This window comes from Dendropsophus ebraccatus, chromosome 10 (genome assembly GCF_027789765.1).
Source record: "Dendropsophus ebraccatus isolate aDenEbr1 chromosome 10, aDenEbr1.pat, whole genome shotgun sequence".
Classification (NCBI taxonomy): domain Eukaryota; kingdom Metazoa; phylum Chordata; class Amphibia; order Anura; family Hylidae; genus Dendropsophus; species Dendropsophus ebraccatus.
The window spans coordinates 59,308,062-59,333,756 of record NC_091463.1 but is presented as its reverse complement, the minus strand read 5'-3'; the positions used below and the strand labels follow the sequence as shown (position 1 = coordinate 59,333,756).

Here is a 25,695-nt window from a genome sequence, read left to right as displayed (position 1 = left end):
AGCATAGAAACAAAATAGGAACAGTGTTATATGAATTTTTAGACTTGGGTACCCTGATTATAATAACTCATTAGAAGACAGGAGCGCATCCAGAGTTATCCAGAGCTACAAAAACATGGCCACTTTCTTCCAGAGACAGCCCTTGTCTCCAGTTCAGGCGTGATTTGTAATTAAGGGTTACAAAACCCTACCCAAACTGAAGACAAGAGAGAGTTGAAAGTGGCCATGTTTTCGTAGCACTGGATAACCCTTTTAAGTGTGCTCAAATCCGAGTGGTAGCTTAAGAAGTTCAATGCAACAATTGGGCTCCAGCATGATTGCGCTCATTTTTACACATTTGTTTTCAAACTGACCAGAGGTCCTCTTTAAAAAGTGCTAAAAAGCTAGAATAACTAATAGAAATGCCATAGAGGACATACCTGTTGTCATTAAACTTTCCGAAGAAGTAGCTAAACAGATTTTATAATATCAGCACAGGACAGTGATTTACTTTATATATACCTATATATATCTATTCGGGTGTATAATTTCCCTCTGTTCTCAGTATAGATAACTATAATGAGGATAACTTTGAGAGATGGGGATATCCCTTTAAGGGAAAATTTCCCTTTGGTTAACTTCCCAAAAACTAATTGAGAGCACATGGCTGTGTTATGGATTCATAATAAAGTTCACTCCCTAATGTTATATTTGAAATATACCAAGCAATCTCGTATTACAGAGGTACTCCTCCCTAACGTGATTCATAGGGGGGTAAATTGTGAGCATGTGACTATGAGCCGGTTAGTTAAAGTAATATGATACCAACATTGTTGCAATAAAGTAACAAAAGCATGCTCACTACAGATGTAAATAATCAGAACAATGTTGTGCTTGCAGTACACAAAAAGGCTTGGTGTGCAACATTAACCCACTTGCTGCCAGAGACATCCCAGCCCTTAACTCTCTAGCATTGGAAAGGTTTCATCAACATGTTAACGCTATTGTGCAGTTTTATTCATGGACATGTGACAATCTCACAAGAGGTGGACAAAACCTCCACGGTATCACACAATCCTTCCTTTTACAAAAAAAAAGAAACAATTTCAGCATGTGCTATGGCATTTGCATAATTATAAGTCTAAAATAAAATTACTATAGTTAACATTTTTATTGTATTGAAATGACTCTCGAAATATATAGAAATAATCCTTTGTTTCATACCATACTGAATGTTAGTCCATTAGATTGCAACATCTAAACTAAAATATTTTTTCTTATTTTCTTTTTTTTTTTTTTTTTTTTATATACTCTCCTGACATCGCAGTAAAACATTTACACTGTATTTTGTTGTTTTTTTCAATGTCTTTTTAACTATGTTGGAACTAAAAAAAAGGCAGGATCCCTAATATCAATATCCTGGTGTTGTAAACAAAATTCTCCAGTAGAAAACTGAGTAAATTGTGCCATTGCATGAAAGCTTCCTTTGGCACCCCTGTGGCATGAGTTTTAAGGTTCATCAAAATGTTACAGAGCTTGTACAGCAGCAAATACGGGGTCTATGCCCAAAGGACTACCAGATATCACTGCTAATGCCAAGCTCCCTTGATGATATTGGTATCAATGTACTATTTCCGTGGTACTCTTGTGGGTCCTTGGCTGCACTGTTGTGGCTCAGTTGTCCATTGAGAAGGGTTAATGGTATATTGCAATATGTATGGTGATTGCCTAGAGATGCTATTGGCATAACTGGGGCCGGTTTCTCATATTCATAAGCTCTGCAGAAATGTCTCATTTGCATTGCTTCTGCATGATGGTAGGCAGATATATCTTCCGATGGCGGCAGTGTGCCAGATGTTCCCGTTACAGCAATGGAGGGTACAGTTTGTAGGTCTCCAAAAAGACTCTGCTCTCCACTGTCCATGACATGCTGCCTGGATAGCACTTCTTTCTTTTTTGCAGGCATTTCATAGACTAGGCGCTTCCAAAACTTTGAGTTTAGTTTGCTGCTTTTCGGGCCATCCCACTTGATTAACGCTTGGTGTTTGATGGCGTGCTTTAGGGATTCCACTTCTTGGTAATTGACTTTTCCTCTCAAATTGGTGCATTCTATTATGATGACTTTGATTTCTCCGCTGGTCAGCAGATTGTGGAGTCTACTGTCCAGCACAAAAATGCTCCACCCTCTTCTGATGACGTAATCCGGGGTCAGCACTATGATTAATCTTCTGCTTTGTTCCACGCACCGTGCAAGGTCTTCCATGTAAGCTGCAAGAAAGAAGAAGTAGATTAGAAAGTTACTTAATTCCTCTTTACGCAGCCAGATGCACTTCTAAGTCTGTAACTATTACTAAGGCCATTTATTGACTTTCTGCCATATAAGTCAATAAAAAAGTGCAAAATGTCATTAAATGCATCTTCATACGGTTACTCCACATGTAGATGCCTGTGATGAAATCTTGTACTTTACAGTACAGGGGGTCTTTTAACGTTGATAGGCATTTCATTACCAATACAGCTTATGTACAGTATATTCTTGTTTTCTTAATCTCTTGGTTATAGTGCATATCAATAATACTGTAAAGTAATAATTTCTAGTTGATGGTCAAATGTAAAAGAACTATGCAGAATTTGAAAATAAAAAATATTCAGGACAGGAAGGGGGAACATAATAAAGAACCTATTCTTACCGGTCCCCATGCCTTTGCATAGCCGCATCCTAGTTGGTTAAGTGCCGTACAAATCAGTCTTTCCCCACTATAGTATGTTTTATTAAACCGGACCAAAGTTTAAAGGGGTTATTCAGCGCTACAAAAACATGGCCACTTTTGCCCCACTCTTGTCTCCAGATTGGGTGGGGTTTTGAAACTCAGTTTCATTGAAGTAAATAGAGCTTAGTTGCAAACCGCACCTGAACAGGAGACAAGAGAGGGGGAAAAGTGGCCATGTTTTTGTAGAGCTGGATAATTCCTTTAACATGTTTGTAAATTACTTCTCCTTAAAGGGATACTCTAGAAAAAAAAATGGTTTTGAACTCAGCTGGTGCCAGGAAGTTATAAAAGTTTTTGTTAAAGAGGTTATCCTGGCTTACAAAAACAAAACAAAAAAACACAGACACTTTCTTTCAGAAACAGCCCCTCTTTTTCCCTCAGTTCCATAGAAGTGAATGGAGCTGAATTGTAATACCACATGCAACCTGAGGACAGGGGTGGCGCTGTAATTGCAAAAAAAAAAAAAAAAAAAAATAGCTGTAATTAATCAGACACAGTGCTCCCTGCTTCTGCCTTTGACCATGTCAGGAATTATCCAAAGCAGGAGAGGTTTCTTCTGTGGATTTCTCTCTGCTCTGGGCAATTGCTGACAAGGACAGAGTTGGCAGCAGGGAGCACTGTATTGGATTGAAAAGAAGTATACAACTTTCTCTGAGGGATACAGCAGTTGATAAGTACTGGGAGGTTTGAGTTTTTTAATGGAGGTACTTTACATACTTAAAAAAAAAAAAAAAACTTTCTGGCACCATTAGGGTAATTTACAAATCTGTAAATCTTTGCAATACTTTATGGGATATTGCAGAGAAAAATAATTGCTTTCAAATCAACTGGTGTTATACAGATCAATAATAAATTCCTTTTATTAAAAATATTAAGTCTTCCAGCTGCTGCATGTCCTGCAGGAAGTGGTGTACTCTTTCCAGTGCTCTCTGCTGCCACCTCTGTCCGTGTCAGGAACTATCCAGAGATGAAGTTGTGACCCTATGGGAAATTGATAATGCTTTAGACAGTTCCTGTCCTGGACAGAAGTGGCAGCAGAGAGCACTGTGTTAAACTGGGGAAAAAAAAACTTCTGTGCCATTCTCCAGTCCACAGTTTATGGGTTTCTACGCAAAGCGATTCCTCCCTCCTGTATGGGTTTAATATGTGACATTGTGCCATTTACCATAAACTTTTATGAGAAGAACAATCACACTAGTTCAACAGTATAAAATAAAGCTTAGACTTAGAAAAATCCCTTTCCCTCGCTTCCTATGGTGGGCTGGTTTGGAAAACTGTAATTTGTGCTTTAAAAATGAATGCAGACATTTAAGCAAATTGCAAGCTTGTCTGGCATAGCCTTCACATCCTGCAATCGTAGCATTTTGATAATTTTGCTAATTACATGCAATATATTCTACTAGAGCGGTGTTTATTTTAATGAGTTTGGCTTCAGAGAAGGTATTAATGATATACTGTGACTTTAATATTTCCCTGTGCTGCCAGCTAAAAGAAGCTGTCACGTTTGGTGCCAAGTATCAAAGGTAAGTAATGCTGTGGCGGATGGAGGCTCCAATTATAAGAGGAGAACAATAACACACACCCTCGTGTGGCTGCAACGTATAATTACACAGTCATGAACTTGACTTTCTGAAGGACCGTCCAATCAAGTCTTAAAGAGACTCCAAATTACCATGTGCTGATGTAATCAGCCACCACAGATACCTTAAATTAGTATGTTCACAAGACACACCATGTGAGCCCTCCAACACAAACATCAATTTTCCGATCTTGATACAAATTGCAGGTGTTTGTAACATGACAGGCACCGACATAAATCACGCAGAAAGACATTTATTAGCAGAATTTAGTTCTAAAAAGGGAGACTGGATATTTTGAAGCAAAAAAAATAAAAAAAAAATAGTTTAACAACTTCTGTTTCTATAGCAGAAGAGTTTTTTTTTTTTTCAGGAGAGGGAATTCGTATTTGGGTACAGTGGAAGGGAGATCATACTTTAAAGGGCACATTAATCCCAGAAAAAAAAAAAAAAAAAAAATATATATATATATATATATATATATAATATTATTGTTGTCTTTATGTCACTGATATAAATACGAATATGCAATACGAATATAAAATACGTGGAAATGGACACTGTCACTAAAACTGTCATCAGACTTGTCAAAAGTTATTGATCGGAGTGGGTCTGACTGATGACCCACTTTGATCAGAAGATTTACAGTAGATGGGATAAATCACAGTCCTCTCCCCGACTTTATATTCTGAGCAGTGAGACCCTCTCTGATCAGTAACTTTTGAGTGGCAATGATTTAACACAGTGGCAACATTTCAACCTCTCTGGGTCTTTCTCAGGTTTGAGAAAGAACCAGAGAGTTCAAAACGTTGCTACTGTTTATGATGCTTGAATAAACTTCACCTTATCCTCACTACTGGATGCTGTCAGATAACCTTATTTCTGGATGTCATACAATCTCTGTTTGGGATTGGAGACTCTTTGGCGTGTGTCCAACATCTACTGACAAGGAGGCTACTCTACACACTTTTGTGATTAGTGCTGTTGGATCCTCTGTTTGATTGTATGTCTAATGACATATCAAAAGTTAGTTTTCTTGAAAAAAAAAATTACAAAAATGTAAAGAGAACCACATGCAGCATCAATCCGCAGTGCAAACTGCACTTAAAATTCCTTGCCAATTCCGTATTGTGAACAGTGCTCTCTGCTGCCATCTCTTTCCATGTAAGGAACTGTCCAAAGCGGGAGAGGTTTTCTATGGGGATTTGCTACTGTTCCAGACAGTTCCTGACATGGACAGAGGTGGCAGCAGAGAGCATCATTTCAGGCTGAAAAGAATACACCCCTTACTGCAGGGCATTCATCAGCATATACACTCACCGGCCACTTTATTAGGTACACCAAGCTAGTAACGGGTTGGACCCCCTTTTGCCTTCAGAACTGCCTCAATTCTTCGTGGCATAGATTCAACAAGGTGCTGGAAGCATTCCTCAGAGATTTTGGTCCATATTGACATGATGGCATCACACAGTTGCCGCAGATTTGTCGGCTGCACATCCATGATGCGAATCTCCCGTTCCACCACATCCCAAAGATGCTCTATTGGATTGAGATCTGGTGACTGTGGAGGCTATTTGAGTACAGTGAACTCATTGTCATGTTCAAGAAACCAGTCTGAGATGATTCTAGCTTTATGACATGGCGCATTATCCTGCTGAAAGTAGCCATCAGATGTTGGGTACATTGTGGTCATAAAGGGATGGACATGGTCAGCAACAATACTCAGGTAGGCTGTGGTGTTGCAACGATGCTCAATTGGTACCAAGGGGCCCAAAGAGTGCCAAGAAAATATTCCCCACACCATGAAACCACCACCACCAGCCTGAACCGTTGATACAAGGCAGGATGGATCCATGCTTTCATGTTGTTGACGCCAAATTCTGACCCTATCATCCGAATGTCGCAGCAGAAATCGAGACTCATCAGACCAGGCAACGTTTTTCCAATCTTCTACTGTCCAATTTCGATGAGCTTGTGCAAATTGTAGCCTCAGTTTCCTGTTCTTAGCTGAAAGGAGTGGCACCCGGTGTGGTCTTCTGCTGCTGTAGCCCATCTGCCTCAAAGTTGGACGTACTGTGCGTTCAGAGATGCTCTTCTGCCTACCTTGGTTGTAACGGTTGGCTATTTGAGTCACTGTTGCCTTTCTATCAGCTCGAACCAGTCTGCCCATTCTCCTCTGACCTCTGGCATCAACAAGGCATTTCCGCCCACAGAACTGCCGATCACTGGATGTTTTTTCTTTTTCGGAACATTCTCTGTAAACCCTAGAGATGGTTGTGCGTGAAATCCCAGTAGATCAGCAGTTTCTGAAATACTCAGACCAACAACCATGCCACGTTCAAAGGCACTCAAATACTCAAATCACCTTTCTTCCCCATACTGATGCTCGGTTTGAACTGCAGGAGATTGTCTTGACGATGTCTACATGCCTAAATGCACTGAGTTGCCGCCATGTGATTGGCTGATTAGAAATCAAGTGGTAACGTGCAGTTGGACAGGTGTACCTAATAAAGTGGCCGGTGAGTGTAAGTACTTGAAGGCTTAAGATTCTTTAATACGAGTAATTTACACATTTGTATAACGGTCTGACAGCAGTTGATTTGAAAATATTGTATTTATTCGCTGGAGTACCCCTTTAAACAATGATGCTGCATTTCAACATACCAGTTGATTTGAAAACATTTTGTTTTAGCAGGTGTATCTCTTTAAAAACTAAGCAAGGAACAGCCACCAGCCAACTTCTCCCCACCCCTCCCATCCTGACTGATAGGTCAGGTCTTCCTATTTATACAGTACATATCAGAGTAAATTACACACTACTATAAGATGCCTCTGTTTCATGCTGCCTTTGTTTCGGGCACCATAAAATTAACAGGTTCCCCTTGAAGGGGTTGTCCTATTTTCAATATCCCTGTTCAGTTTGAAGCTGCTGATTAGCTTTGGGTCCACATTACTATCTCTGGGAAAAGCCATGAGCGGCTACGTATTTCCCCTGCAGACAAAGGTGCACAAGGAGAGGGCCACTGTTAGACAGCAGTGTGGGGATAACTTGCAAGTGACCGCTATGGTGTTGACCATCTAGCCAAATTCTTCACCAGTGTGCATGGTAGTGGTGTTGGCAGGTTTGTATCTATCATGAGGCAAGAGCCTCTTAGCCTCTGGCAGAAGATTGTAGAGTCTCCAAAGGGACAGCTCATCAATAGAATTGTATTGTCTAGCAACTTCTACTACCATTTCTCTTTTACTGTACTACTGGCTCCACTCCATTGACCATATGAGAACTGGATGCAGATATACAGTATAACGCAAGGTAGTCAGGGATGGGAAAGAAGTAAGACAGCAGAAGAGCTAGAATCAGCCAAGGTGCACATACAATGTCCCCTGCACCACATGGAACACCATCTCAATGAGTTGTCTAGGTCGTCTGGGCAATGTTCACACTTTTTTTTTCCTTCTGCAGTTTTCAATTCTTATTTGCTTTTTTAATACTAAACCAGCCAGATGCAAGGGTTTTAGTTGGTATTTATCAATGTATCCCTATTCACACACTGCAGCTTGTTTTGCTTGTGCAAATAACTAACAGAATGGTATGAGGACAAACAGCTGCTTCACATATCAGGCAATATGGAAGAGGTTTAATAGCCTATTAGATCAGGTTTAAAAACTAGATCTGGATTCCCAGCACAGAATCTTCTCTCTTTATCTAAATAGAAGGTCTACCTTGGTGGAACTCCAGATGGACATTTTAACCATGAGAGACAACTATTAAGTAGTTCTTCCATAAAAGTAGGCTTCTTCTGTAAAATAAGTCATTGAGCTAGGCTAGCCAAAGATCCATTAGGAAGGGACAAATTACATGAAACGATAATTCGCCCAATCGTACGATTAACGATGTCGGATTAACGTTTTTTTTTTCCCATAACAATCAGCGTTTAGACGGTACGATATATTGTACAGAAATTCATTTTGCGATCGTTTTAAGATCGCTTAAGCCGGCCGAAAATCAGCCCGCCCGCAGCACTGATTGGCTGAAGAGGAGCTGTTTGAAATTCCTGGCTCCACTCTTCAGCCAATCAATGCACTGAAGAGAGGAGTCGGGAATTTCGAACACCCGCTACGCTGAGCAGGTAAGGTATACTCGTGGCCGAGGCGGCAGGGGTGACGATCGAGGTGGCGGGGGTGACGTTCGGGGCGGCGGGGGTGACTATCAGGCCAGCGGGGGTGGCGATCGGGCCGGCGGGGGTGGCGATCGGGCCGGCGATCGAGCCGGCGCAGGGGGCTGTAGGATGCGTGGCCGGGCTGCGGGCGGGGGGCCGGGCTGCGGGCGGGCAGACTTTCGCGACGACCGTTTACACGAAGCGATCAGCAAAATTTTAGCGAACAACCAACGATGATTTGAGAACTTCAAATATTCAAAATCTGGTGCCATGAAAGTGCACAGCTAGAGAGACCCATCTTACTGCCATTTAGTCTCTAAGCTTCTCTCTAGTAGAATACTGTTGAGTCTGGAAACACACACAGCTGTCTTTTTTAAACTGCCACTGCAGTATTTGTGCCAAAACCAAAAGTGGAATCCTATGGGATGGAAAATATAAAGGGAGAACTTGTACTTTCCTTTCTGTTGGATCTGGTTTTGGCACAAACTTTTTTTTCAAAAAAGAAAACCTAAAGGGGGTTTCTTGAAGTTTTTAAAGGGGCATTCCAATAAAAATCTTGTTTTAAGTAAACTTGTGTCAGAAAGTTGTATATAGACTTGTAAATTACTTCTATTGAAAAATCTCAAGTCTAGCTGATAAGTACAGGAGTACTTATCAGCTCCTGTTTGTCCTGTAGGAAATGGTGTTTTTAGTCAGACACAGTGCTCTCTGCTGTCCAGAGCAGGAGAGGTTTTCTCTGGGGATTTGCTGCTACTCTGGACAGTTCCTGACATGGACAGAGGTGACAGAAGAGAGCACTGTGTCAGACTGGAAAGAATACACCACTTCCAGCAGGATATGCAGCAGCTGATAAGACTGGAGATTTATAAACAGAAGTAAATTACAAATCTATATACCTTTTTAAAACAAGGTGATTTTGAAAAAAAGGTTATTGCCAATGTACTCCTTTAAAGACTTAAATATTCATGGCCAATATTATTATGCCATATTCAGCTGTTGCCAAACGTATAGAATTTTGGTTGCTAAGCAATAAAAAGCCTGCTGCACTCAAAGAAAGTACTGAAAGTTGGAACCCGACTGATTGCATAATAATTGCATATCCTAGGCATATACAATACCAACATTTTTATTAAAGTATTGTATTACCCCCCAAAAGTTATACAAATCCCCAATATACACTTATCACAGGAAATGCTTAAAAAGTGCTTTTTTCCCCTGCACTTACTACTGCATCAAGGCTTCACTTCCTGGATAAAATGATGATGTCACGACCCGACTCCCAGAGCTGTGCGGGCTGTAGCTGCTGGGGAGGATGATGGCAGGGGGACACTGAGGGACACAGGACACTGGAGAGACACTGAGCATCCCTCTGCCATCATCCTCTCCAGCAGCCACAGCCCGCACAGCTCTAGGAGTCGGGTCGTGACATCACCATGTTATCCAGGAAGTGAAGCCTTGATGCAGTAGTAAGTGCAGGGAAAAAGGACTTTATAAACTTTTGGGGGGTCAATACGATAAGAAAAATGTAACTGGACTTCTCCTTTAAGGTTTTGGGAAACCACTTTAATAATAATTTTATAGGTTTTTTTAGGTTTTTGCTCAAGAATATGAAGGTGAGGAGAACACAATTTGCTGATGTCCACTGCATGGGCTGAGTGGCAAATACACTTGACTTGGAGTTAGACAGAGAGCTGAGCACTGGCAGATCCCCATCCTCCAGATAAAGGAAATCGAGGTAGAATATGCTATAAATGCTGGAGACAGATATACCCCTTTTAACATGCATCGATTAATCTGTCCTACCACTAATGAAAGACAGCTTTGTTTTATACTTGTCAACGTGGTTTATTTAAGTAGAACCCCTAAAAGGTTCCTAGGCATAGTACCAATAAATAAGATGCACTACGAGGTCATCTTACTAAATAATGTCAAAGGTGCTGTAGTACTTGACAAGGCTTTTAGGTTTATAAATAACTGGGACAATTTGCCACTGATACATCTCTTCCAGTGCTTGAAATGAGAAGCTGTACGCCAAGACATCATTGTACGAGATGGAAGGATTCTGATTAGATATTCTTCCTATCTAAAGATGCATGAAAAGGATTTTCTGTTCTTTCAGAGTATTTTTATCGCAATAAAACTGTTAACAGTTGGTACAACTTATCATTATAATGTCGTACCCTTAAAATATTAGGCATTTTATATTCTGGCTATAATATATACTGCATTTTGGATGTACGTGATTAATATATAAGGGGAAAGATAGCAAATTTTTTTATGTCGAATATCTATCTGTGCCAGGCATGATTTACAGGGATGTGTATAACAATAATGCTCTTAGGGTTGGACAAGGAATAGGCAGGACTGACAATGCAAAACGGATTGCTGTTGGCATCAAGACTGCTTTTTTTTTTCTTCCTGAGACAGTGTAACACGAGGTCCGTGGTTTTTGTACATGCAATATAATCTTTATATTACTGTTTACTAAAATTAAAGCGTTACTGTCATTTGATATAAAGTTTAAAGTGAGACTGGCGAGTTCCGCTACTATCATTCTATTCTGTACTGACAGAGATTTATCTAACATGGTGTAAAGTGAAACTGGCTCAGTTGCCAGTTGCCAGGGGCAACTAAGCCAATTCTACTTTACACCATGTTTGATAAATCTCCCCCATTGATTATACTGGATCTCTTTGCTGATCCCAACAAACAGCTGCAGAGAGAGCACAACAGAATGTATCTCCTGGCTGTCAATCAAATCTAATCTTTTTGCTTCATTATAGTCTATGAGACTAAAGGGTTGGATGTTTGGCCATAAAAGGAGTGGAGCACACTGCCACGCTCTCTTCTTGGCTCGCAGTGGATCCTTTGGCAATAGCTTTTGACATGTCTGATGACATGTAAAAAGTTATATCAAAGGACAGTAGTGCTTTAGGCCAGGTTTACACAGTATTAGACAACGTCCAATCTGTGACACGGCTGTCTCACAGACCGGCCGCTGTCAATGAAGTTCACGCCCAACGGTACAGCAGTAACGGCCAGATGAACTTCACTTCTTTTGATTTGAAATCACCATAGTAGACAATGTAAAGTGCGGATGAAGCCGGACTTTACATTGTAGACAATGTAAAGTGCGGATGGAGACGGACTTTACATTGTCTGCACTGTCAATTTTGTGCGGCCGATATTTAATGAATAGTGGGCGCACAAAACTGACATCAGTTTTCTATGTGGCCGCATGGAATCCTGGCCAGAGTGTATACACTCCGGCCAGGATTCCATAGGACAAAATGTTCTTTTAATTTTCTACAAATAGCGGCTGATATTTTGCAGGGGTTTGCAGGGGTGCCGCGGTCGGCCTGCCATGTTGTGAGACTGGGTGGCGGAGGGTGGAGTTGCGGGTGCCGCGGGCGGCTGGCCGGCTATATTGTGACACACGGGGTGGGGGTGGGGGGAAAATGGGGTTACACACTGGGGGGGCTGCTTTCAGAGAGGGAGATCAGCAGCTGCAGCCGTCAGCGTCTCACTCTCCTCCCTCACTCCAGTGGACTGAGTTAGAAGCACTAACCCAGCCCATTGAAGAGAAGGAGGACACGTGATGCCGTCTCAGAGGGTGCGGGCCAGGAGCAGGGAGCGTGTCGGAGTGGACTGAGAGCTGATGATTCTATGCATTTGGTGGGGGTGAGTGCACCTAGATAACAGCAAAACTGTGCAGAATCCATAATAACTTTATTTTGGAAAGATGGAAAGCTACGGGTGGGCAATGTATTAATGCAAAAATAATTTTGGGGGGAATACCCCTTTAATATGTATTATTATACTTTTAGATTCGTTCTCAGTAGAGATTAGTGAATTTACTGTAAGTTTGGGTACGTGAAGCCCTAAATACCTGGCAATGTAAATTCCCTCATCTCTAATTCTTAGTAATAATGGTGTTCTAGTCCCAATGAGTCAAGATAAACAAGGTTAAATAGTCTTACTTCCACTGGGGATCATGTCTCTGTCTGGAACAAATAGCTTGTATCCGTAATGTTTCTCTAGAATATCTGGAAGAATTTCTAGTGCAAACTGTTCCTCTTCCTTGCTTTCATGATCTAATGAATCTGGATCCACTTTGGTATATGAGAGATATGCATCATATTCCTTGTTGTCTTTGGAAGAAAACAATAGCAGACATTAGAAACTTATTGTGATAAACCAAATACTTATTATAATCATTATATCCTTTTTTATTATTTTTCATATTTAAACAATATAAAGCATGTATATTTCAATTTCACAGTGTGCAAATATTACATTTAAAAAACCCATCCCTCCCCCCCCCCCCCTCTGCCGCGGGGTGGAGAAAAGAAAAAAAGAAGAGAAAATTTTAAATTTATAACATTTCCTTGTCCATTATTGGCACCTTTGCAGTCACCAATACAGTGGTTCGAACTCCCTGACACATCCCTCCCACATCTTCTTACTGGGAGGGTTAACACATATTCAATTTCGGCATATTATCAACTGGGCAAGAAATAAAGAAATAATAATCTCAGAATCTTTCTACGGTCTTTTTTACTTGTCTTGAGTCCTGTGTCTTCCCCTAATATGGCCATAGCTGGATTATATGGAATCTCTACCTTTACCATTTTTTTTAATCTCTTCATATAGTATATCACCATAAACCAAATACTTGATTGTATAGTATGTCAAGCTAAATAATATATATAATGCTATAATAATACCAGTATAACTGTATGTTTGCATATAATATTTATATCTTTTGTCATCAAAATAGGTCCATTTAATTTGGCTTGAAAAAGTTTGTAGCTAAAGTTGTATGCAACTCCTGGGCCAGCTATGTAGACTTCTTTTTTTGTTCTGTCTTGAAAGACAGAGACACCACCTGAATCTATTATCAGGTTAGAAGCATCTAACCAGCTGATATGTTGCTACCAACCTCAGTGCACATATCAACCCCCGGTGGCCCTGCCCCTTTCATAACATCACTGTAGATAGCCGCCACTGTATTTATTAAAAGGGGTGGGCTGAGCCAGAATAGGTCAGTGCACTGAGGGTGGTAATGCCGTCCCCAGTACACCACCTCATTAGCATATGTATAAAACTACAATACAAAGTATATGAAAACTGCGCCAAGGATGTGGGTAAGAAACTTACCTTCATCCTCAGCACCTCGTGCACTATAGGTAGATAACACGAGGTAGCATTTCCTGTTAAATTCACAAATTAAAACATTTGGGACCAAATCCCTTAGTTAAAGTATTTAAAGGATACATGAGGTTTGTTTCTCCTCCTCGGTTAAAATTATATTACCATATTAACACCATAAATTATGTCATTTAACATTTACTGGTTCTGGTACAATATTTACAGACCTCTCCCAATTGAAATTAGATTTCTGATTTTAATGTCAAGTTAGCCATTCTTGACCAGTTCCTGGATAAGACCAACTGCTTTGATGACCAGGGCTGGCTCCAGGTGTATATGGTATTTATATACAACAGTCCAGTGCCATATCCAACACTGTGTGAACAATGTCCTACTCTGGGTCGCTAGTCCCAGTATTCCATATGCTTCAAACAAGTAAAGTAGGACAAACACAAATTGCTTCTGAATTATTTCTTTGTTGAAAAACTTTGTGCATGTACATACATATCAGCAGAAAATCATAATATATCACCACAGTATTGTGACCGAGAGGCTGGTCTCCACGCCACGGCCGTGGCGCTCCTCATATCCTCACGTCCATGGAGACTCTCACCCTCCTGGGACCGGAAGTGATGTAGCACGCTACGTTTCGGGATAAACCCATACGCTTGAGAAAGGGTTTATCCCGAAACGTAGCGTGCTACATCACTTCCGGTCGCCAGGAGGGTGAGAGTCTCCATGGACGTGAGGATATGAGGAGCGCCACGGCCGTGGCGTGAAGACCAGCCTCTCGGTCACAACACTGTGGTGATATATTATGATTTTCTACTGATATGTATGTATATGCACAAAGTTTTTCAACAAAGAAATAATTCAGAAGCAATTTGTGTTTGTCCTACTTTACTTGTTTGATCCAGGTGTATATGGGCCATTAGGTGACACAGTCATAGTGGACATTCTGTCAACCACAAGGCTCTGGCATTTCCCAAGGTTTTCCTACTGCTGATCCCTGTACTGAAAATGACATTTTAATGAAAAGTTAAGAAGATGTTATCTCAGAATGGCTCTGTTTACTGAGAAACACAGCAGAGAATAAATGAAGAGTCTGTTAAAGCCTGTTTGTCCATTTGCTTTTCTAAGTTTGTTTTTTTTAAGAGACGCACATGTCATGTTGTCACTTGGGGCCTTTTAAACCTTTTGCCTGTGCAAAAATCCCTGTTTTCAAGGGGCTTATTTAAAGTGATACTGTCACCCCCTTTTTGCATTATAACTTCTTACACAGATGTAAAGGGTAAAGTTAGCAGTTTTCATACCTTATTTATATCATACATCATGGTGCTTGTTCCAATAAAAAGTGATCTTTTATCATCTGCAGATTGTGCTACCTAGGTAAGGATTCACAGCCGAAGCGCCACTTAGCCCCACCCACAGTACCACTGTTGACCCTGCCCCCATGTCATCGCTGCATAGGCCCCACCCCCTCGACAGCCATTGGAACAGGCCAACTTAAAGGTCTAGGCCCCACCCCCTCTAGACTGGCCCATGCCAAGGGGCGGGGCCTATTCGCCGATGGCGCCACGGGCGGGACCAACGGAGGTGTTGTGGACGGGGCTAAATGTCACTTTGCCTGTTAAGCCCCGCCTAGATAGCTCAATCTGCAGATGAACATTTACACTTTACATTTGTGTAGAGAAGTCATAATGCAAAAAGGGTCACTTTAAACTCCAATTTTGTGCCAGAAATGTCAGCTTGTTAAGGTTTTTTTTTTTTTTTTTTTTTTTTACCAGGGAATTGTTGGATTTCTAATTTTTAAGTGCAAATTCTGCTCAAAACCCAGCCAAAAAAGTACTGGGGAAAAGTTTCATTTATTTCCCCCACAGAATTATAAGTAATATAAACTCCCATCCTGTATAAATAGATGTAAAATTGTGGTTTTCTGCTTGCAGGTAATGACATTTTAGGAACAATTATTGTATAGCTACAGGCTGGCTGGCTATTCTTTTGTTTAGAAAGTTATTCCCACTGGTTGTTAAGCCATCATTTGCTACTGTAGACTTGTACTTGATAGAAAAGCAAGCACGGTATCCGTAATTTAATAAAAAGTAAAGGTGACAGATACATTACAGGCTCTGCGGAGAGCTCCTGCCATCAGTTGTTATAGCTTTGGAAATGATCACAGTGCCATTATAATGTGAGGAGACCTTGACACCACATGGGGCCCAGCCTACAAAACTTCAACCAACTTTAGTTGAATTATAACTTCTGGAAAAGTTTGGGTAAACAGCTTTAGTGAGAAGAAGTTTCTATCAAGGTCTAGGGAATGTTACGCCATCTGGTCCGTCTGTGTCTAGGCACTTGTCTATCAAAACCTTTGTGCTTCTGAGGGTTTAAGGACCCACCCTATGCAAATGCAGAGTACTAGATCTCTAAACTATGGCTGCACCAAGTGCCTAGAACCCACTCTACAGTGGATATATCAGAGATGGGGAACCTGTGGTCCTCCAGCTGTTGCAAAACGTTGGCTGTCCAGGCATGATGGCAATTGTAGTTTTGCAACAGCTGGAGGGCTACAAGATTCCTGTTCCCTGGGATACATGACATAGGTCCTTGATAAAGAGAGACCTAGTTGCATGTTTGTGTCGTGATAGAGTAAATGACTATGTTTTTAAACTGCACACCACCTGTGGAATGCTGTTATGTACAACTTTATAAGTCCTTGAGGTGAATACATTCACCCTGTCGGTAACAGACCCTGTACTAAACCCAAGATGTTGGTGAAAAAGTTCTTTACAAAGGCATCTACAGTAGTCCTCATCAGTAGAAAATATACCTATAAAAGCTGGATGCTGCCACCAGATATGCAGTGCACAGCAGTTTAAAGGTCTAGGCCACCAGTCTTACGTAGTTGACTCACAGCTCTCTTCTGAGACAGCCTCAGCAGCCTACCACATGGCAGCTCCTTTAATTAATGTCTATTTAGGTGCAAATGTTTACTTCATGTTAGGCCCACTCGCAGAGTTTAGCCCTTCAGCAGGTAGAAGACTAACCTGATCACAGTTTCCCATCTTTTTGGTCTCTTTAGCTACTGTCCTCCAATCTGTCTCTCCTACCTTCTTTGATACTTCGAGTCTGGATCATACTTTGCTTTGTTTTACTGCTATCTACACACTATACTAAAAGAAGCACCCAGTTACTACAGACCAGTTAGCCTAACATCGGTAGTATTAAAATGGAAAATCTTTTGAAAAGAGGATCATTGAAAAAGATCAGCAACTTGAAGGTGGTGCTGTGGATATCATCTATCTGGACTTCAGCAAATCCTTTTATACAGTTAGCCGGGTCGTGACATTGTAGCTAGAAGAGCCAGGTACGTGATGTACCAGAATTTCAGCCAAAAATGACATCTAGGGTTCATCAGAGTGACCTGGGAGCGGCGCTATGGAGGCACAGGGATGGGTAAGTTAACTTGATTATTTTTCCACACCCCTCAGCTTTTTTATATTTTAATTCTTGGGACTTCTCTTTAAGCAAGTTATTATTTGTCCATTAAAATCCTCCAGGATATTTACAGTGTGAGTAAGTTCAAATGTTTGTCTCCTTGTTGTACAATCTACAATGTAAGAGGTAAATTGACTACATATTATAATGAGTATGAAAATCAAGGAATGAAGCTGTTGGTATCTGATTTGTATCATAATATTATGGGTGTAACAAAGGGGAACACAGGCGTGGCAGATACTTCGTTGCTGGGTGCTAGGTGGGGGGGTTAACCAAGCCACTTTGTCTTAGTCAGTATATTCCGTTATAGAGATGTATGGCTGTAAACTGGATATTTGTCCCAGATGAAGTAAGGCCAACATACAGCTCTGTTTTGTATGGCTACGAGGCTTCACAGAGATCAGCCATTAACAATTTTCCAGCAGTAAACACTCTTCTGCATAATTGTCAGTAAACTACAGTGTAGTGTGTATTAAATAGCTTCCTGTTGGGTTTACTTCAACACGGGAGCTAAGATACAACAGGTGTTCATGCTTTATCTAGACAAGTGTTTCCTTCTATGTGCATTTCACTTATAGGTTTCCAGTATCAGAGCTGAGTTTGTCAGCATGTACAATGACATCAAGATCTGTGGTTTCTCATAAGGCTGCAGACGGTAATCCGACTGATCTTTCTGAACTGTTTCCCATTTGGGAGATTTGATCACTTGAGAACAGGAGGCTCAGAAATGTTGATGAATGTTTTTCCTTACCCTTGTATAGGTGATCATGTGATGTAAAAAGTGCACATACATACTGGGTTCAAAGTGAATCTGTCACCTGGTTTAACATTATAAAATCACCAAGATAATCAAATAGTAGTAAAAGGATAAATGTCATATCTTACAATCTCTTATTTGCTCTTTTATTGTATAGAAAAATAAACTTTAATAGGAGGTAGAACCCCCAAGGAGGCATGGCCAGGGATCCCCAGCCAAGAACGCCCCTCTACTGATCCATAGAACATCATTATACAAAATATGAATCTTATTGCCCAAGCAAGGAACCAGAAGAGTTTACTGATCCTTGCTTGGGCAATAAGATTCACATATCCAGACATGATGGCAATTGTAGTTTTGCAACAGCTGGATGTCCAGAGGTTCCCCAACCAATAGCTTATTATCCTGAATTTGTGAATCAAAATCCTACCATGAAAAAATATATATAAATATAAGCCAGGCTTGTGGAGGTGGTTACAGGTGCCCCTGTTATTGTGGACCTGTCAGTAGCAGTTTGTTACTATGTAGACGAGGCTCAATTCCCCAGCACCAAAAGATCCCAGGGTTAGCCAGATATTTTTTCTTATTCACCAGGAAGTATAAGCATAACCCATTGTTGTGCTGGGAAACAGCCCATGGGAAACTGAGCCTAATTTACATATTAAGAAGCAGGCTACTGACAGGTCTGCTTTAAAAGTAGCCCACAGTCTGAAAAGCCTGAGCGCTCCATTTACAGTGATACCTTGGATTACGAGCATAATTTGTTCTGGGACTATGCTTGCAATCCAAATCCACTCTTAAACCAAAGCAAATTCCCACCCCAAAATAATGATTCTTCTATTCTGAATAACAATTAAAACAAACATTTAGAAAGCTGGATATGTCATATTATAAGTTACTGTAGAGTATAACAATCATCATGTGGAGTATAATGTATAGTAAGTGCATAAAAATGAAAAAACAGCAGCAGTTTATTGTTACAGAATGGAGGTGCAGACAGGGGTGTAGCTACCTGTTATGAGATCCACCACATAAGGAAGGCCCCATTGTCCGCTCCTGCAATATACTGGGCCCCTGAGCTGTCCTCATTTGCAGCACCAGGTGGACAGCTAAGGGTCAGTCGGGAAGGAAGGGGGCCCCAATCAAAAGTTTGCTATGGGGCCCAGCCATTTCTAGTTACGCCCCTAGTTACAGCTATGAAGAGATTACCTCCACAGTCCTGTCTCCTGATGTAAGCCGCAGCCTAAAGTGGATCTGCTATGATTTGGAAGGTGAGGGAGACTTCCTGGGTCAGAGTACAGTGCTATAGACCACTCTATGCAGACCATGCCCCTCGCCGACCTTTCCTCCCACCCAGTACAGGGAGCTCTTGAACCAAAGCAATGCTTTTAAACCAAGTTACAATTTTGAAAAACTGCGAGCTCTTCTTGCAAAACGCTCTCAATCTAAGTTACTCTTAAGCCAAGGTACCACTGTATCACGACCCCTATTATTTCTCTTACATAACTTCTGTTATAGCTTAGTTTTATGTTATGATAGCCAAGCTCTGCTTGATGTGGAACCTCTATTTCTTATAGGTGTGATGTGACCTCTTGTCCCATAAATGGAGAGCCGCCCTCATGCCTACCTATGGTTTATAATACATGAAAACTAAGAAATAATAAAGGGAATGCTTCTCCAGGATAAGCACAGGTTATTTTATCTTGTCACAATTACAGTAATAAAGCGGTATCCCAGAAGTGACTATAGTAATGTTATGACAAATAGAATAATTTTCTGAGATGAATAATTGCTACCTTGTTTTATCAACATCTGCAGTATCCGTAACTGGCACAGCATGTCTAGCTCAAGGCAAAATAGACCATAATAAATGGTTCTTCAGCTCTGGTTGTTTATACTGTTGGCACAAGTCTAGCACTTTATAAACCACACAATGCAAGGACTATGGCTTAAGGAGTTCTGCTGCTTGAGCTCCCTCAGTACAACTGGTGTTACCAAAAACATAAGACTGTAAAAAGGTGTCATTATTATTTTTCCTGCTCTTGCTTTGTCCTGGTTGCCCCTGCTCAATAATATACAGTAAATGAACTGCTCAGTAAAAGCAAAGATATGGCAGCTCTTTGCTACTTTAACCGCAGTGGTGCTGTGTCCCAGGGTGCTGGTTGCAGGTGTCGTGTGCAGCTAGTGGGCTTTGGTGTTTGGGGGCAACTTGTCATGGTGGCAAGGAGTGGTAGTACCCACCCCTGGACTGACGGGCACCGGACCTTGGTACAACTAGTGTGAGGTGCAGGTGCAAGGTACCGCCAAGTAATGACTTGTCCCAACTTAAAGAGTCACTGTCGTATTTTCTTTTTTTTTTTTTTTGCAGAAATCAATAGTCCAGGCGATTTTAAGAAACTTTGTAATTGGGTTTATCAGTCAAATATGCCATTATCTGCATTCAAAAAGCCTTTTCCCAGGTCCTCCCTTCCCTCCTTTTTTCCATTCACTGCAAAAAAAATCAGGAAATTGTGACTTGTTGCATCAGACGTACCCAATCTGTTCTATAGAGAGGGAAGGGGGGAGGAGGGAGTTAGATGGCAGCAGAAAGCAGAGAACAAAGGATTACATGCATGGAGCTGGGTGAACACTGTATTCAGAGGTCAGAGAGGTCAGTGCTGACTGTCAGAGGAGATAAAGAGTGAGGTATTTGTAGATTAACTCTTTGTTGTCCTGTTTTGTTGTTTTATTTCACTCTCTCCATAGGAGAACAATGAAGAGAGGGGGGAGAGCTTCAAACTGCTTTTTCATGATAAAAATTCATTTTTCGGCTAATAAACACAATTACAAAGTTTCTTAAAATCTTGCGGTTATCCCCAAGTGGACGAGTGTGTCAGTAAGGTGCCTCGACTCTTAGCATCTTTGCTTTACTGGGGGGTGAACTTTGCCTTTCCTTAGGGAGTGACCACAGAGTAGACAAAGGTTGTTCCTAGTGTCTGGTTACCCCACCTTTAGGGTTCAGCACTGCATACTGGCTAATAAAAGAAGTGGTATAGTCGCTGTCCAGGGCTCTGGCCTAATCCAGGCCCGCTTAGTCACTGCAGCAGGAATCTCTAGACTTTGTCTGTCTCCCATACACTCTCTAGACTGAACCCTCCTATCCTATATAGGGTGGTGTGACACGAAGTGAAAGTGAGATAGTGGTGTACAGAGAGTCTGCACCTGTAGTTAGACAACATATATACATCGGTGTGACACCTGAGAGGATTACATTCTGACAGGCGGCTACAGTGGCTCTTTTTTTAACTACATTTTCTTTGCCTTTGGCTCGTTAGACAAGTTGTAAAACTGGAATTGCTTCAGAGTTCAGAATAAAAATAAGACTTGTATGCGCCTTTACTGGGGTAGTTATCTTTTGTGTATATTAATATGATTAAAAGTGATGCAATAATCCAGTATGCTTTCTTTTAATTACTTAGCATTGTCAAGATCTCTACTTGCTATATAGGAATGCAGGTATAGTGTCCGTACACTAGCGTAAACTTTTAAACAGTTAAGGAGCTCCCAACATCATAATTAATCATGATGCTCCAAGGTCTGGTCTGCAGAACACAGTCTGTGCACAAACAGAATTCTGCGGAAGTGTGAATGACCCCTAACACTGGATAAGATAGGCAATGAATGTATGGGAGCAAAGCCTAGTACTCTACAGTATTTTGCATATTGCATATCTAGTACTCTACAGTATTTTGCATATCTGTCCTCCCAAGGGACAATTTTCCTAGATTCCCTGACATTAAAGAACATGTGATGTGATGGTGTCTCTGTAGTGTTTTGGTTGATCTCACTGTGGTCTATTGTCATTCCATCACCAGATTCCTGTTTCACACTGATGAGGGGCAAATATTCCGGAACAGCTGTCTGTGGATGGATACCATACTTGGATATTTCCTAAGTCCTGTCATTTTTACTGTGATTTGTTGGAAAGTGGTTTCCTTGGCTGGAGATCCCCTTGGCTTTGTTTTCCTTCCCGGTAGAAGGGCTGGCTAGTTCACTGGCTTTCAGAAACAAGTGATGGTGTCTCTACAGTATTTTTGCATATTTGTCTTCCCAGAAATTAATGGTCCTAGATTCAATTACGTTGAGAAACACATGATGGTGTCTTTGCTGTGTATTCGTTGATCTCCCTGAGGTCAACCATCATTCAGAGCCACTGCCATAATACACAGATAACAGTATCTAAAGTGCTGTGCTATTTACAGTCTAAAGGGGTGTGGGTTAACAGGATTCTACTCCCATTTAATTCAATAGGACCACTACTTAGTAGATGATGCAGGGCTACCAGCACTTTTTGCTGTATATAGCTGAGGCAGCAGCCTTAATGAACAGCTGTTCGGCAGGGGTGGCGGGTGGTGGCACCTCACCAATAAGACACTGTTAGCCTTTCCTGTGGATAGGACATTAATTTAAGTCCAGAAAACCCCTTTAAGAATAGTTGATATGAAACTTCATCCAATGCACATGCATCCGCTATAGACATTTTAGGAGACCAAAACAACCAACACTTTCATTGCTTGTAAAGTATAAAAAGAAAAAAAACAAAAACCACATACCTTCTGCAGCTTCATCACTGCCGAAATTCTGTCTGTAAAAGAGCATTATTTCTATATTGTAGCATTTATAGATGGTGACGAGTAAAATGAATACAATGAAGATAGCACCTAGACCTCCAGCAAGTTCCATGTTATACTTTAGTTCTAAGGAAAAGAAAAAACACACAAAAAAATTATACTGGAAAATAAAACATCAGCCACATGTAAAGTAAGAAAAACATAATAGACAATGACTTGCAGTACAGTTAAATCTAGCAATCATAAGCAATACATTTTCAAGTTATTTGTATCCTAAAAAAATACTGGTGGAATTTTTCAAAAAGACCTGTTTTTTATTTGGAAGTCATATGTTTCTGGATTCTTCTGCAATAATTAGGCTACAGAGATGTGGCATAGCTTAGTGATTAAACTTCTACCGAGACAGTAAAGCCTCTCTTGGCTTTAAAGGGTATCTGTCACAATGATTCTCTCTCTAGATGGGCATGGTTCCTATGAATGTTTCCCACACCAGCAAGGTCCGTACATAAACCCTATTTTAATTAATCTACAGCAACCTTATCTTCCAATGTCAGCTACGACTTCATATCATTCTGGAGACTCATCATGACAGGTACTCCATTGCATACTATGGTCGAGAGACAAAGTCACTGTGGATGATATGTGACTAACAATATACTTTATGTACAGGGGTTTTCCAGCCGTGATGTGCACATCTAAAGAAAGATTTGCCAAATACAATGCCAAAGCCAACAGCTGGGTCCTCCTACGATCTTCAGAACAGGACTTGATTCGTTCATTTTAAATGGAGAGGCTGGTTGGCATGCATACCACCGCTCTATTCAGTCACTCTGAGAGCTGTTGAAGGTAGCCATGCTTTGTACTAGGCTATGTCTGGCAGCTACATAGAAAATGATTGGAGGATTAGCATATGTGCTGACCTAGGCATGTGTACATTATTACAGTGCCAGACTGAGGTGGGGAAAGGAGACTTAAAGGAGAAGTCCGGCGAAATTTTTTATTAAAGTATTGTATTGCCCTCCAAAAGTTATAGAAATCACCAATATACCCTTATAATGCTTATAAAAAGCTTTTTTCCCTGCACTTACTACTGCATCAAGGCTTCACTTCCTAGATAAAATGGTGATGTCACGACCTGACTCCCAGAGCTGTGCGGGCTGTGGCTGCTGGAGAGGATGATGGCAGGGGGACACTGAGGGACACAGGGCACTGGAGGAACACTGAGCATCCCTCTGCCATCATCCTCTCCAGGAATAAAACAGCGCTGTAGGATTGGTAAGTGTGCATTTTTGAAAAAAAAAAAAAAACATACCAATAAATCTGTAAAAAAGAAAACCCTAAAACCTCTATGTCTAAGATTTTAATATGCATCGTGTCTTGAGCAACTGGGGAGTTAATTTATTCCTTATTCAAATAAATTATGCAATGATTATGCGTCTGACAATATGCCATCCATATTACACTAAATGTAAAATAAGTACCAATCAGCGCTCATATAAACACATGTCTTACAGATACACCGAGCTGTAGCAAGTCATTTGCATCTCTCTCTGATCATGTTGACTGTGGGAGAGTGCCAGCATCTTGCAGATATACTTGGTGAGCGGCGTGCTCATCGCTCCTTGCCAGGTGTACATGTAAATGTACTTTCTTTTTTCGGCCTCTGCTGCTAATTATGTTTTGAATCAAGAACAAGGGTGTTATTACATCTAATCTGACAAGCCATTTGGAAATGACGTGCCCTGCATCCAGACGCCTCCATTTGCTACTACATTGTTTTTTGTGCAGAATGTGTTTGCTTTTAAAGAATACACTAAATAACATAGCTAGTCTATGTAATCCTATGCTAAACCTTCAAGTAAAGCTCCAGTATGGATCACATATTAGTGAATTGCTTTGAGGCACAATCTACTTTTTTATTGCTTCATTACATTTAAAATTAAAAAGTAAGCAACTTTCCAACTAGGATTAATAAACAATCTCCTACAGTTTTGTATCTATACCTGCTACGCAGACCTTTATGTATCCATGGTAACATAATGCAAAGTACTTGTAGTCTGATCTTGTGGTCATGCGCCGTTCCATCTGTTCCTGTTATGTTCACACCTAGTGGCATAGCTACCATGGAGGCAGGCCAAGCAGCTGTTATGGGGCCTGAATCATGGCATTAGCTGCAAGTTTTCCTCACACATATGGGAAACCTCCCTCCCCCAGGTGGCACTAAGAGCGGCTCTCAGGCTCTTACAGCGCAACCTCATCCCCCCCAGGCGGCGCCGCTCAGACACCATCCCTTTCCCCCAGAACAGCTGTCACAGATTCCCACCACCCGCACAGAGCTCAGAGCTTCTCTCTCATGACACTCTAAGTGCCGTTGGAGGGTGGGAAGGGTGGTCTGTGAGGGCCCTCTCAGGTGAAAGGCATAGTCTCTGAGGGCAGGGGGTAATGTTGCGCTGTGAGAGCCTGAGAGCTGTTTTGAACGCCATCAATCGTGCGTGCATGTGGGGGTCGGGGGGTAGGGGATGGCTGTAAATGCTGCCCTGACCACTGGGGGGGGGGCTGTAAGAGTGAACTATCTACAGGCCATTTAATCACTGGCTTGGTTTTTGTTAAGAAGGATGTACAGAAGACAAGTATGTACCTTCCTGACATCTGCAAGAAGTACAGAAATAACATAGAAATAACCTTTATTCTATTCATGAACATGGCTTACTGGGAGATATGGGACATAGGGTAGCTTCACATGTACTGTATTGCAGCGGATTTTGACTAAATGAATGAACACACCATTAAATTTGCACGGTCAAATCTGCTGATTGTGCAGATTTGTAGCTGTGTTTAGTCAAATCTGCTGACCATAAGTGCTGCCCTTTAAAGTGACTGTACCACCAGGCCCAGGCTGAAGAACTGGAGGCGGGCCGACCCAGTGCGAGGAAACACTACACCAGGGGTGGGGAACCTTTTCCATGTCGAGGGCCGGTCGGGCATTAATAAAATCATTCGAGGGCCGCATACCGTGCGCGGCAGTTAGTAGCGTGGGTTTGCAGCACCCAGGGCAAGGCAAGGTATTGTTCGCCTAGTGCCCCTGCTATTGTAGTTAACCCCCAGCCATGTCCCTGGTAGCCTAGTTAACCCCCCCAGCCATGTCCCTGGTAGCCTAGTTAACCCCCATCAGGCATGTCCCTGGTAGCCTAGTTA

The 25,695-nt window shown here is 41.3% G+C and overlaps 1 protein-coding gene across 5 annotated transcripts in view; it reads right to left on the bottom strand.

Annotated features, from left to right (window-relative positions):
• Positions 1-1,295: 1,295 nt before the first annotated feature.
• The window catches only part of IL1RAPL2 (interleukin 1 receptor accessory protein like 2), a 583,205-nt gene continuing 558,805 nt past the window's right edge, over positions 1,296-25,695 (bottom strand). For all 5 annotated transcript variants that reach the window (XM_069942945.1, XM_069942944.1, XM_069942942.1 and 2 more), the window contains 3 exons: positions 22,483-22,626; positions 12,465-12,635; positions 1,296-2,247 (listed from right to left, as the gene is read on the bottom strand). In XM_069942945.1, the coding sequence (XP_069799046.1) occupies positions 1,553-2,247; positions 12,465-12,635; positions 22,483-22,626 (1,010 nt within the window). In that variant the 3' untranslated portion in view covers positions 1,296-1,552. The remainder of the gene's footprint in view (positions 2,248-12,464; positions 12,636-22,482; positions 22,627-25,695) is intronic.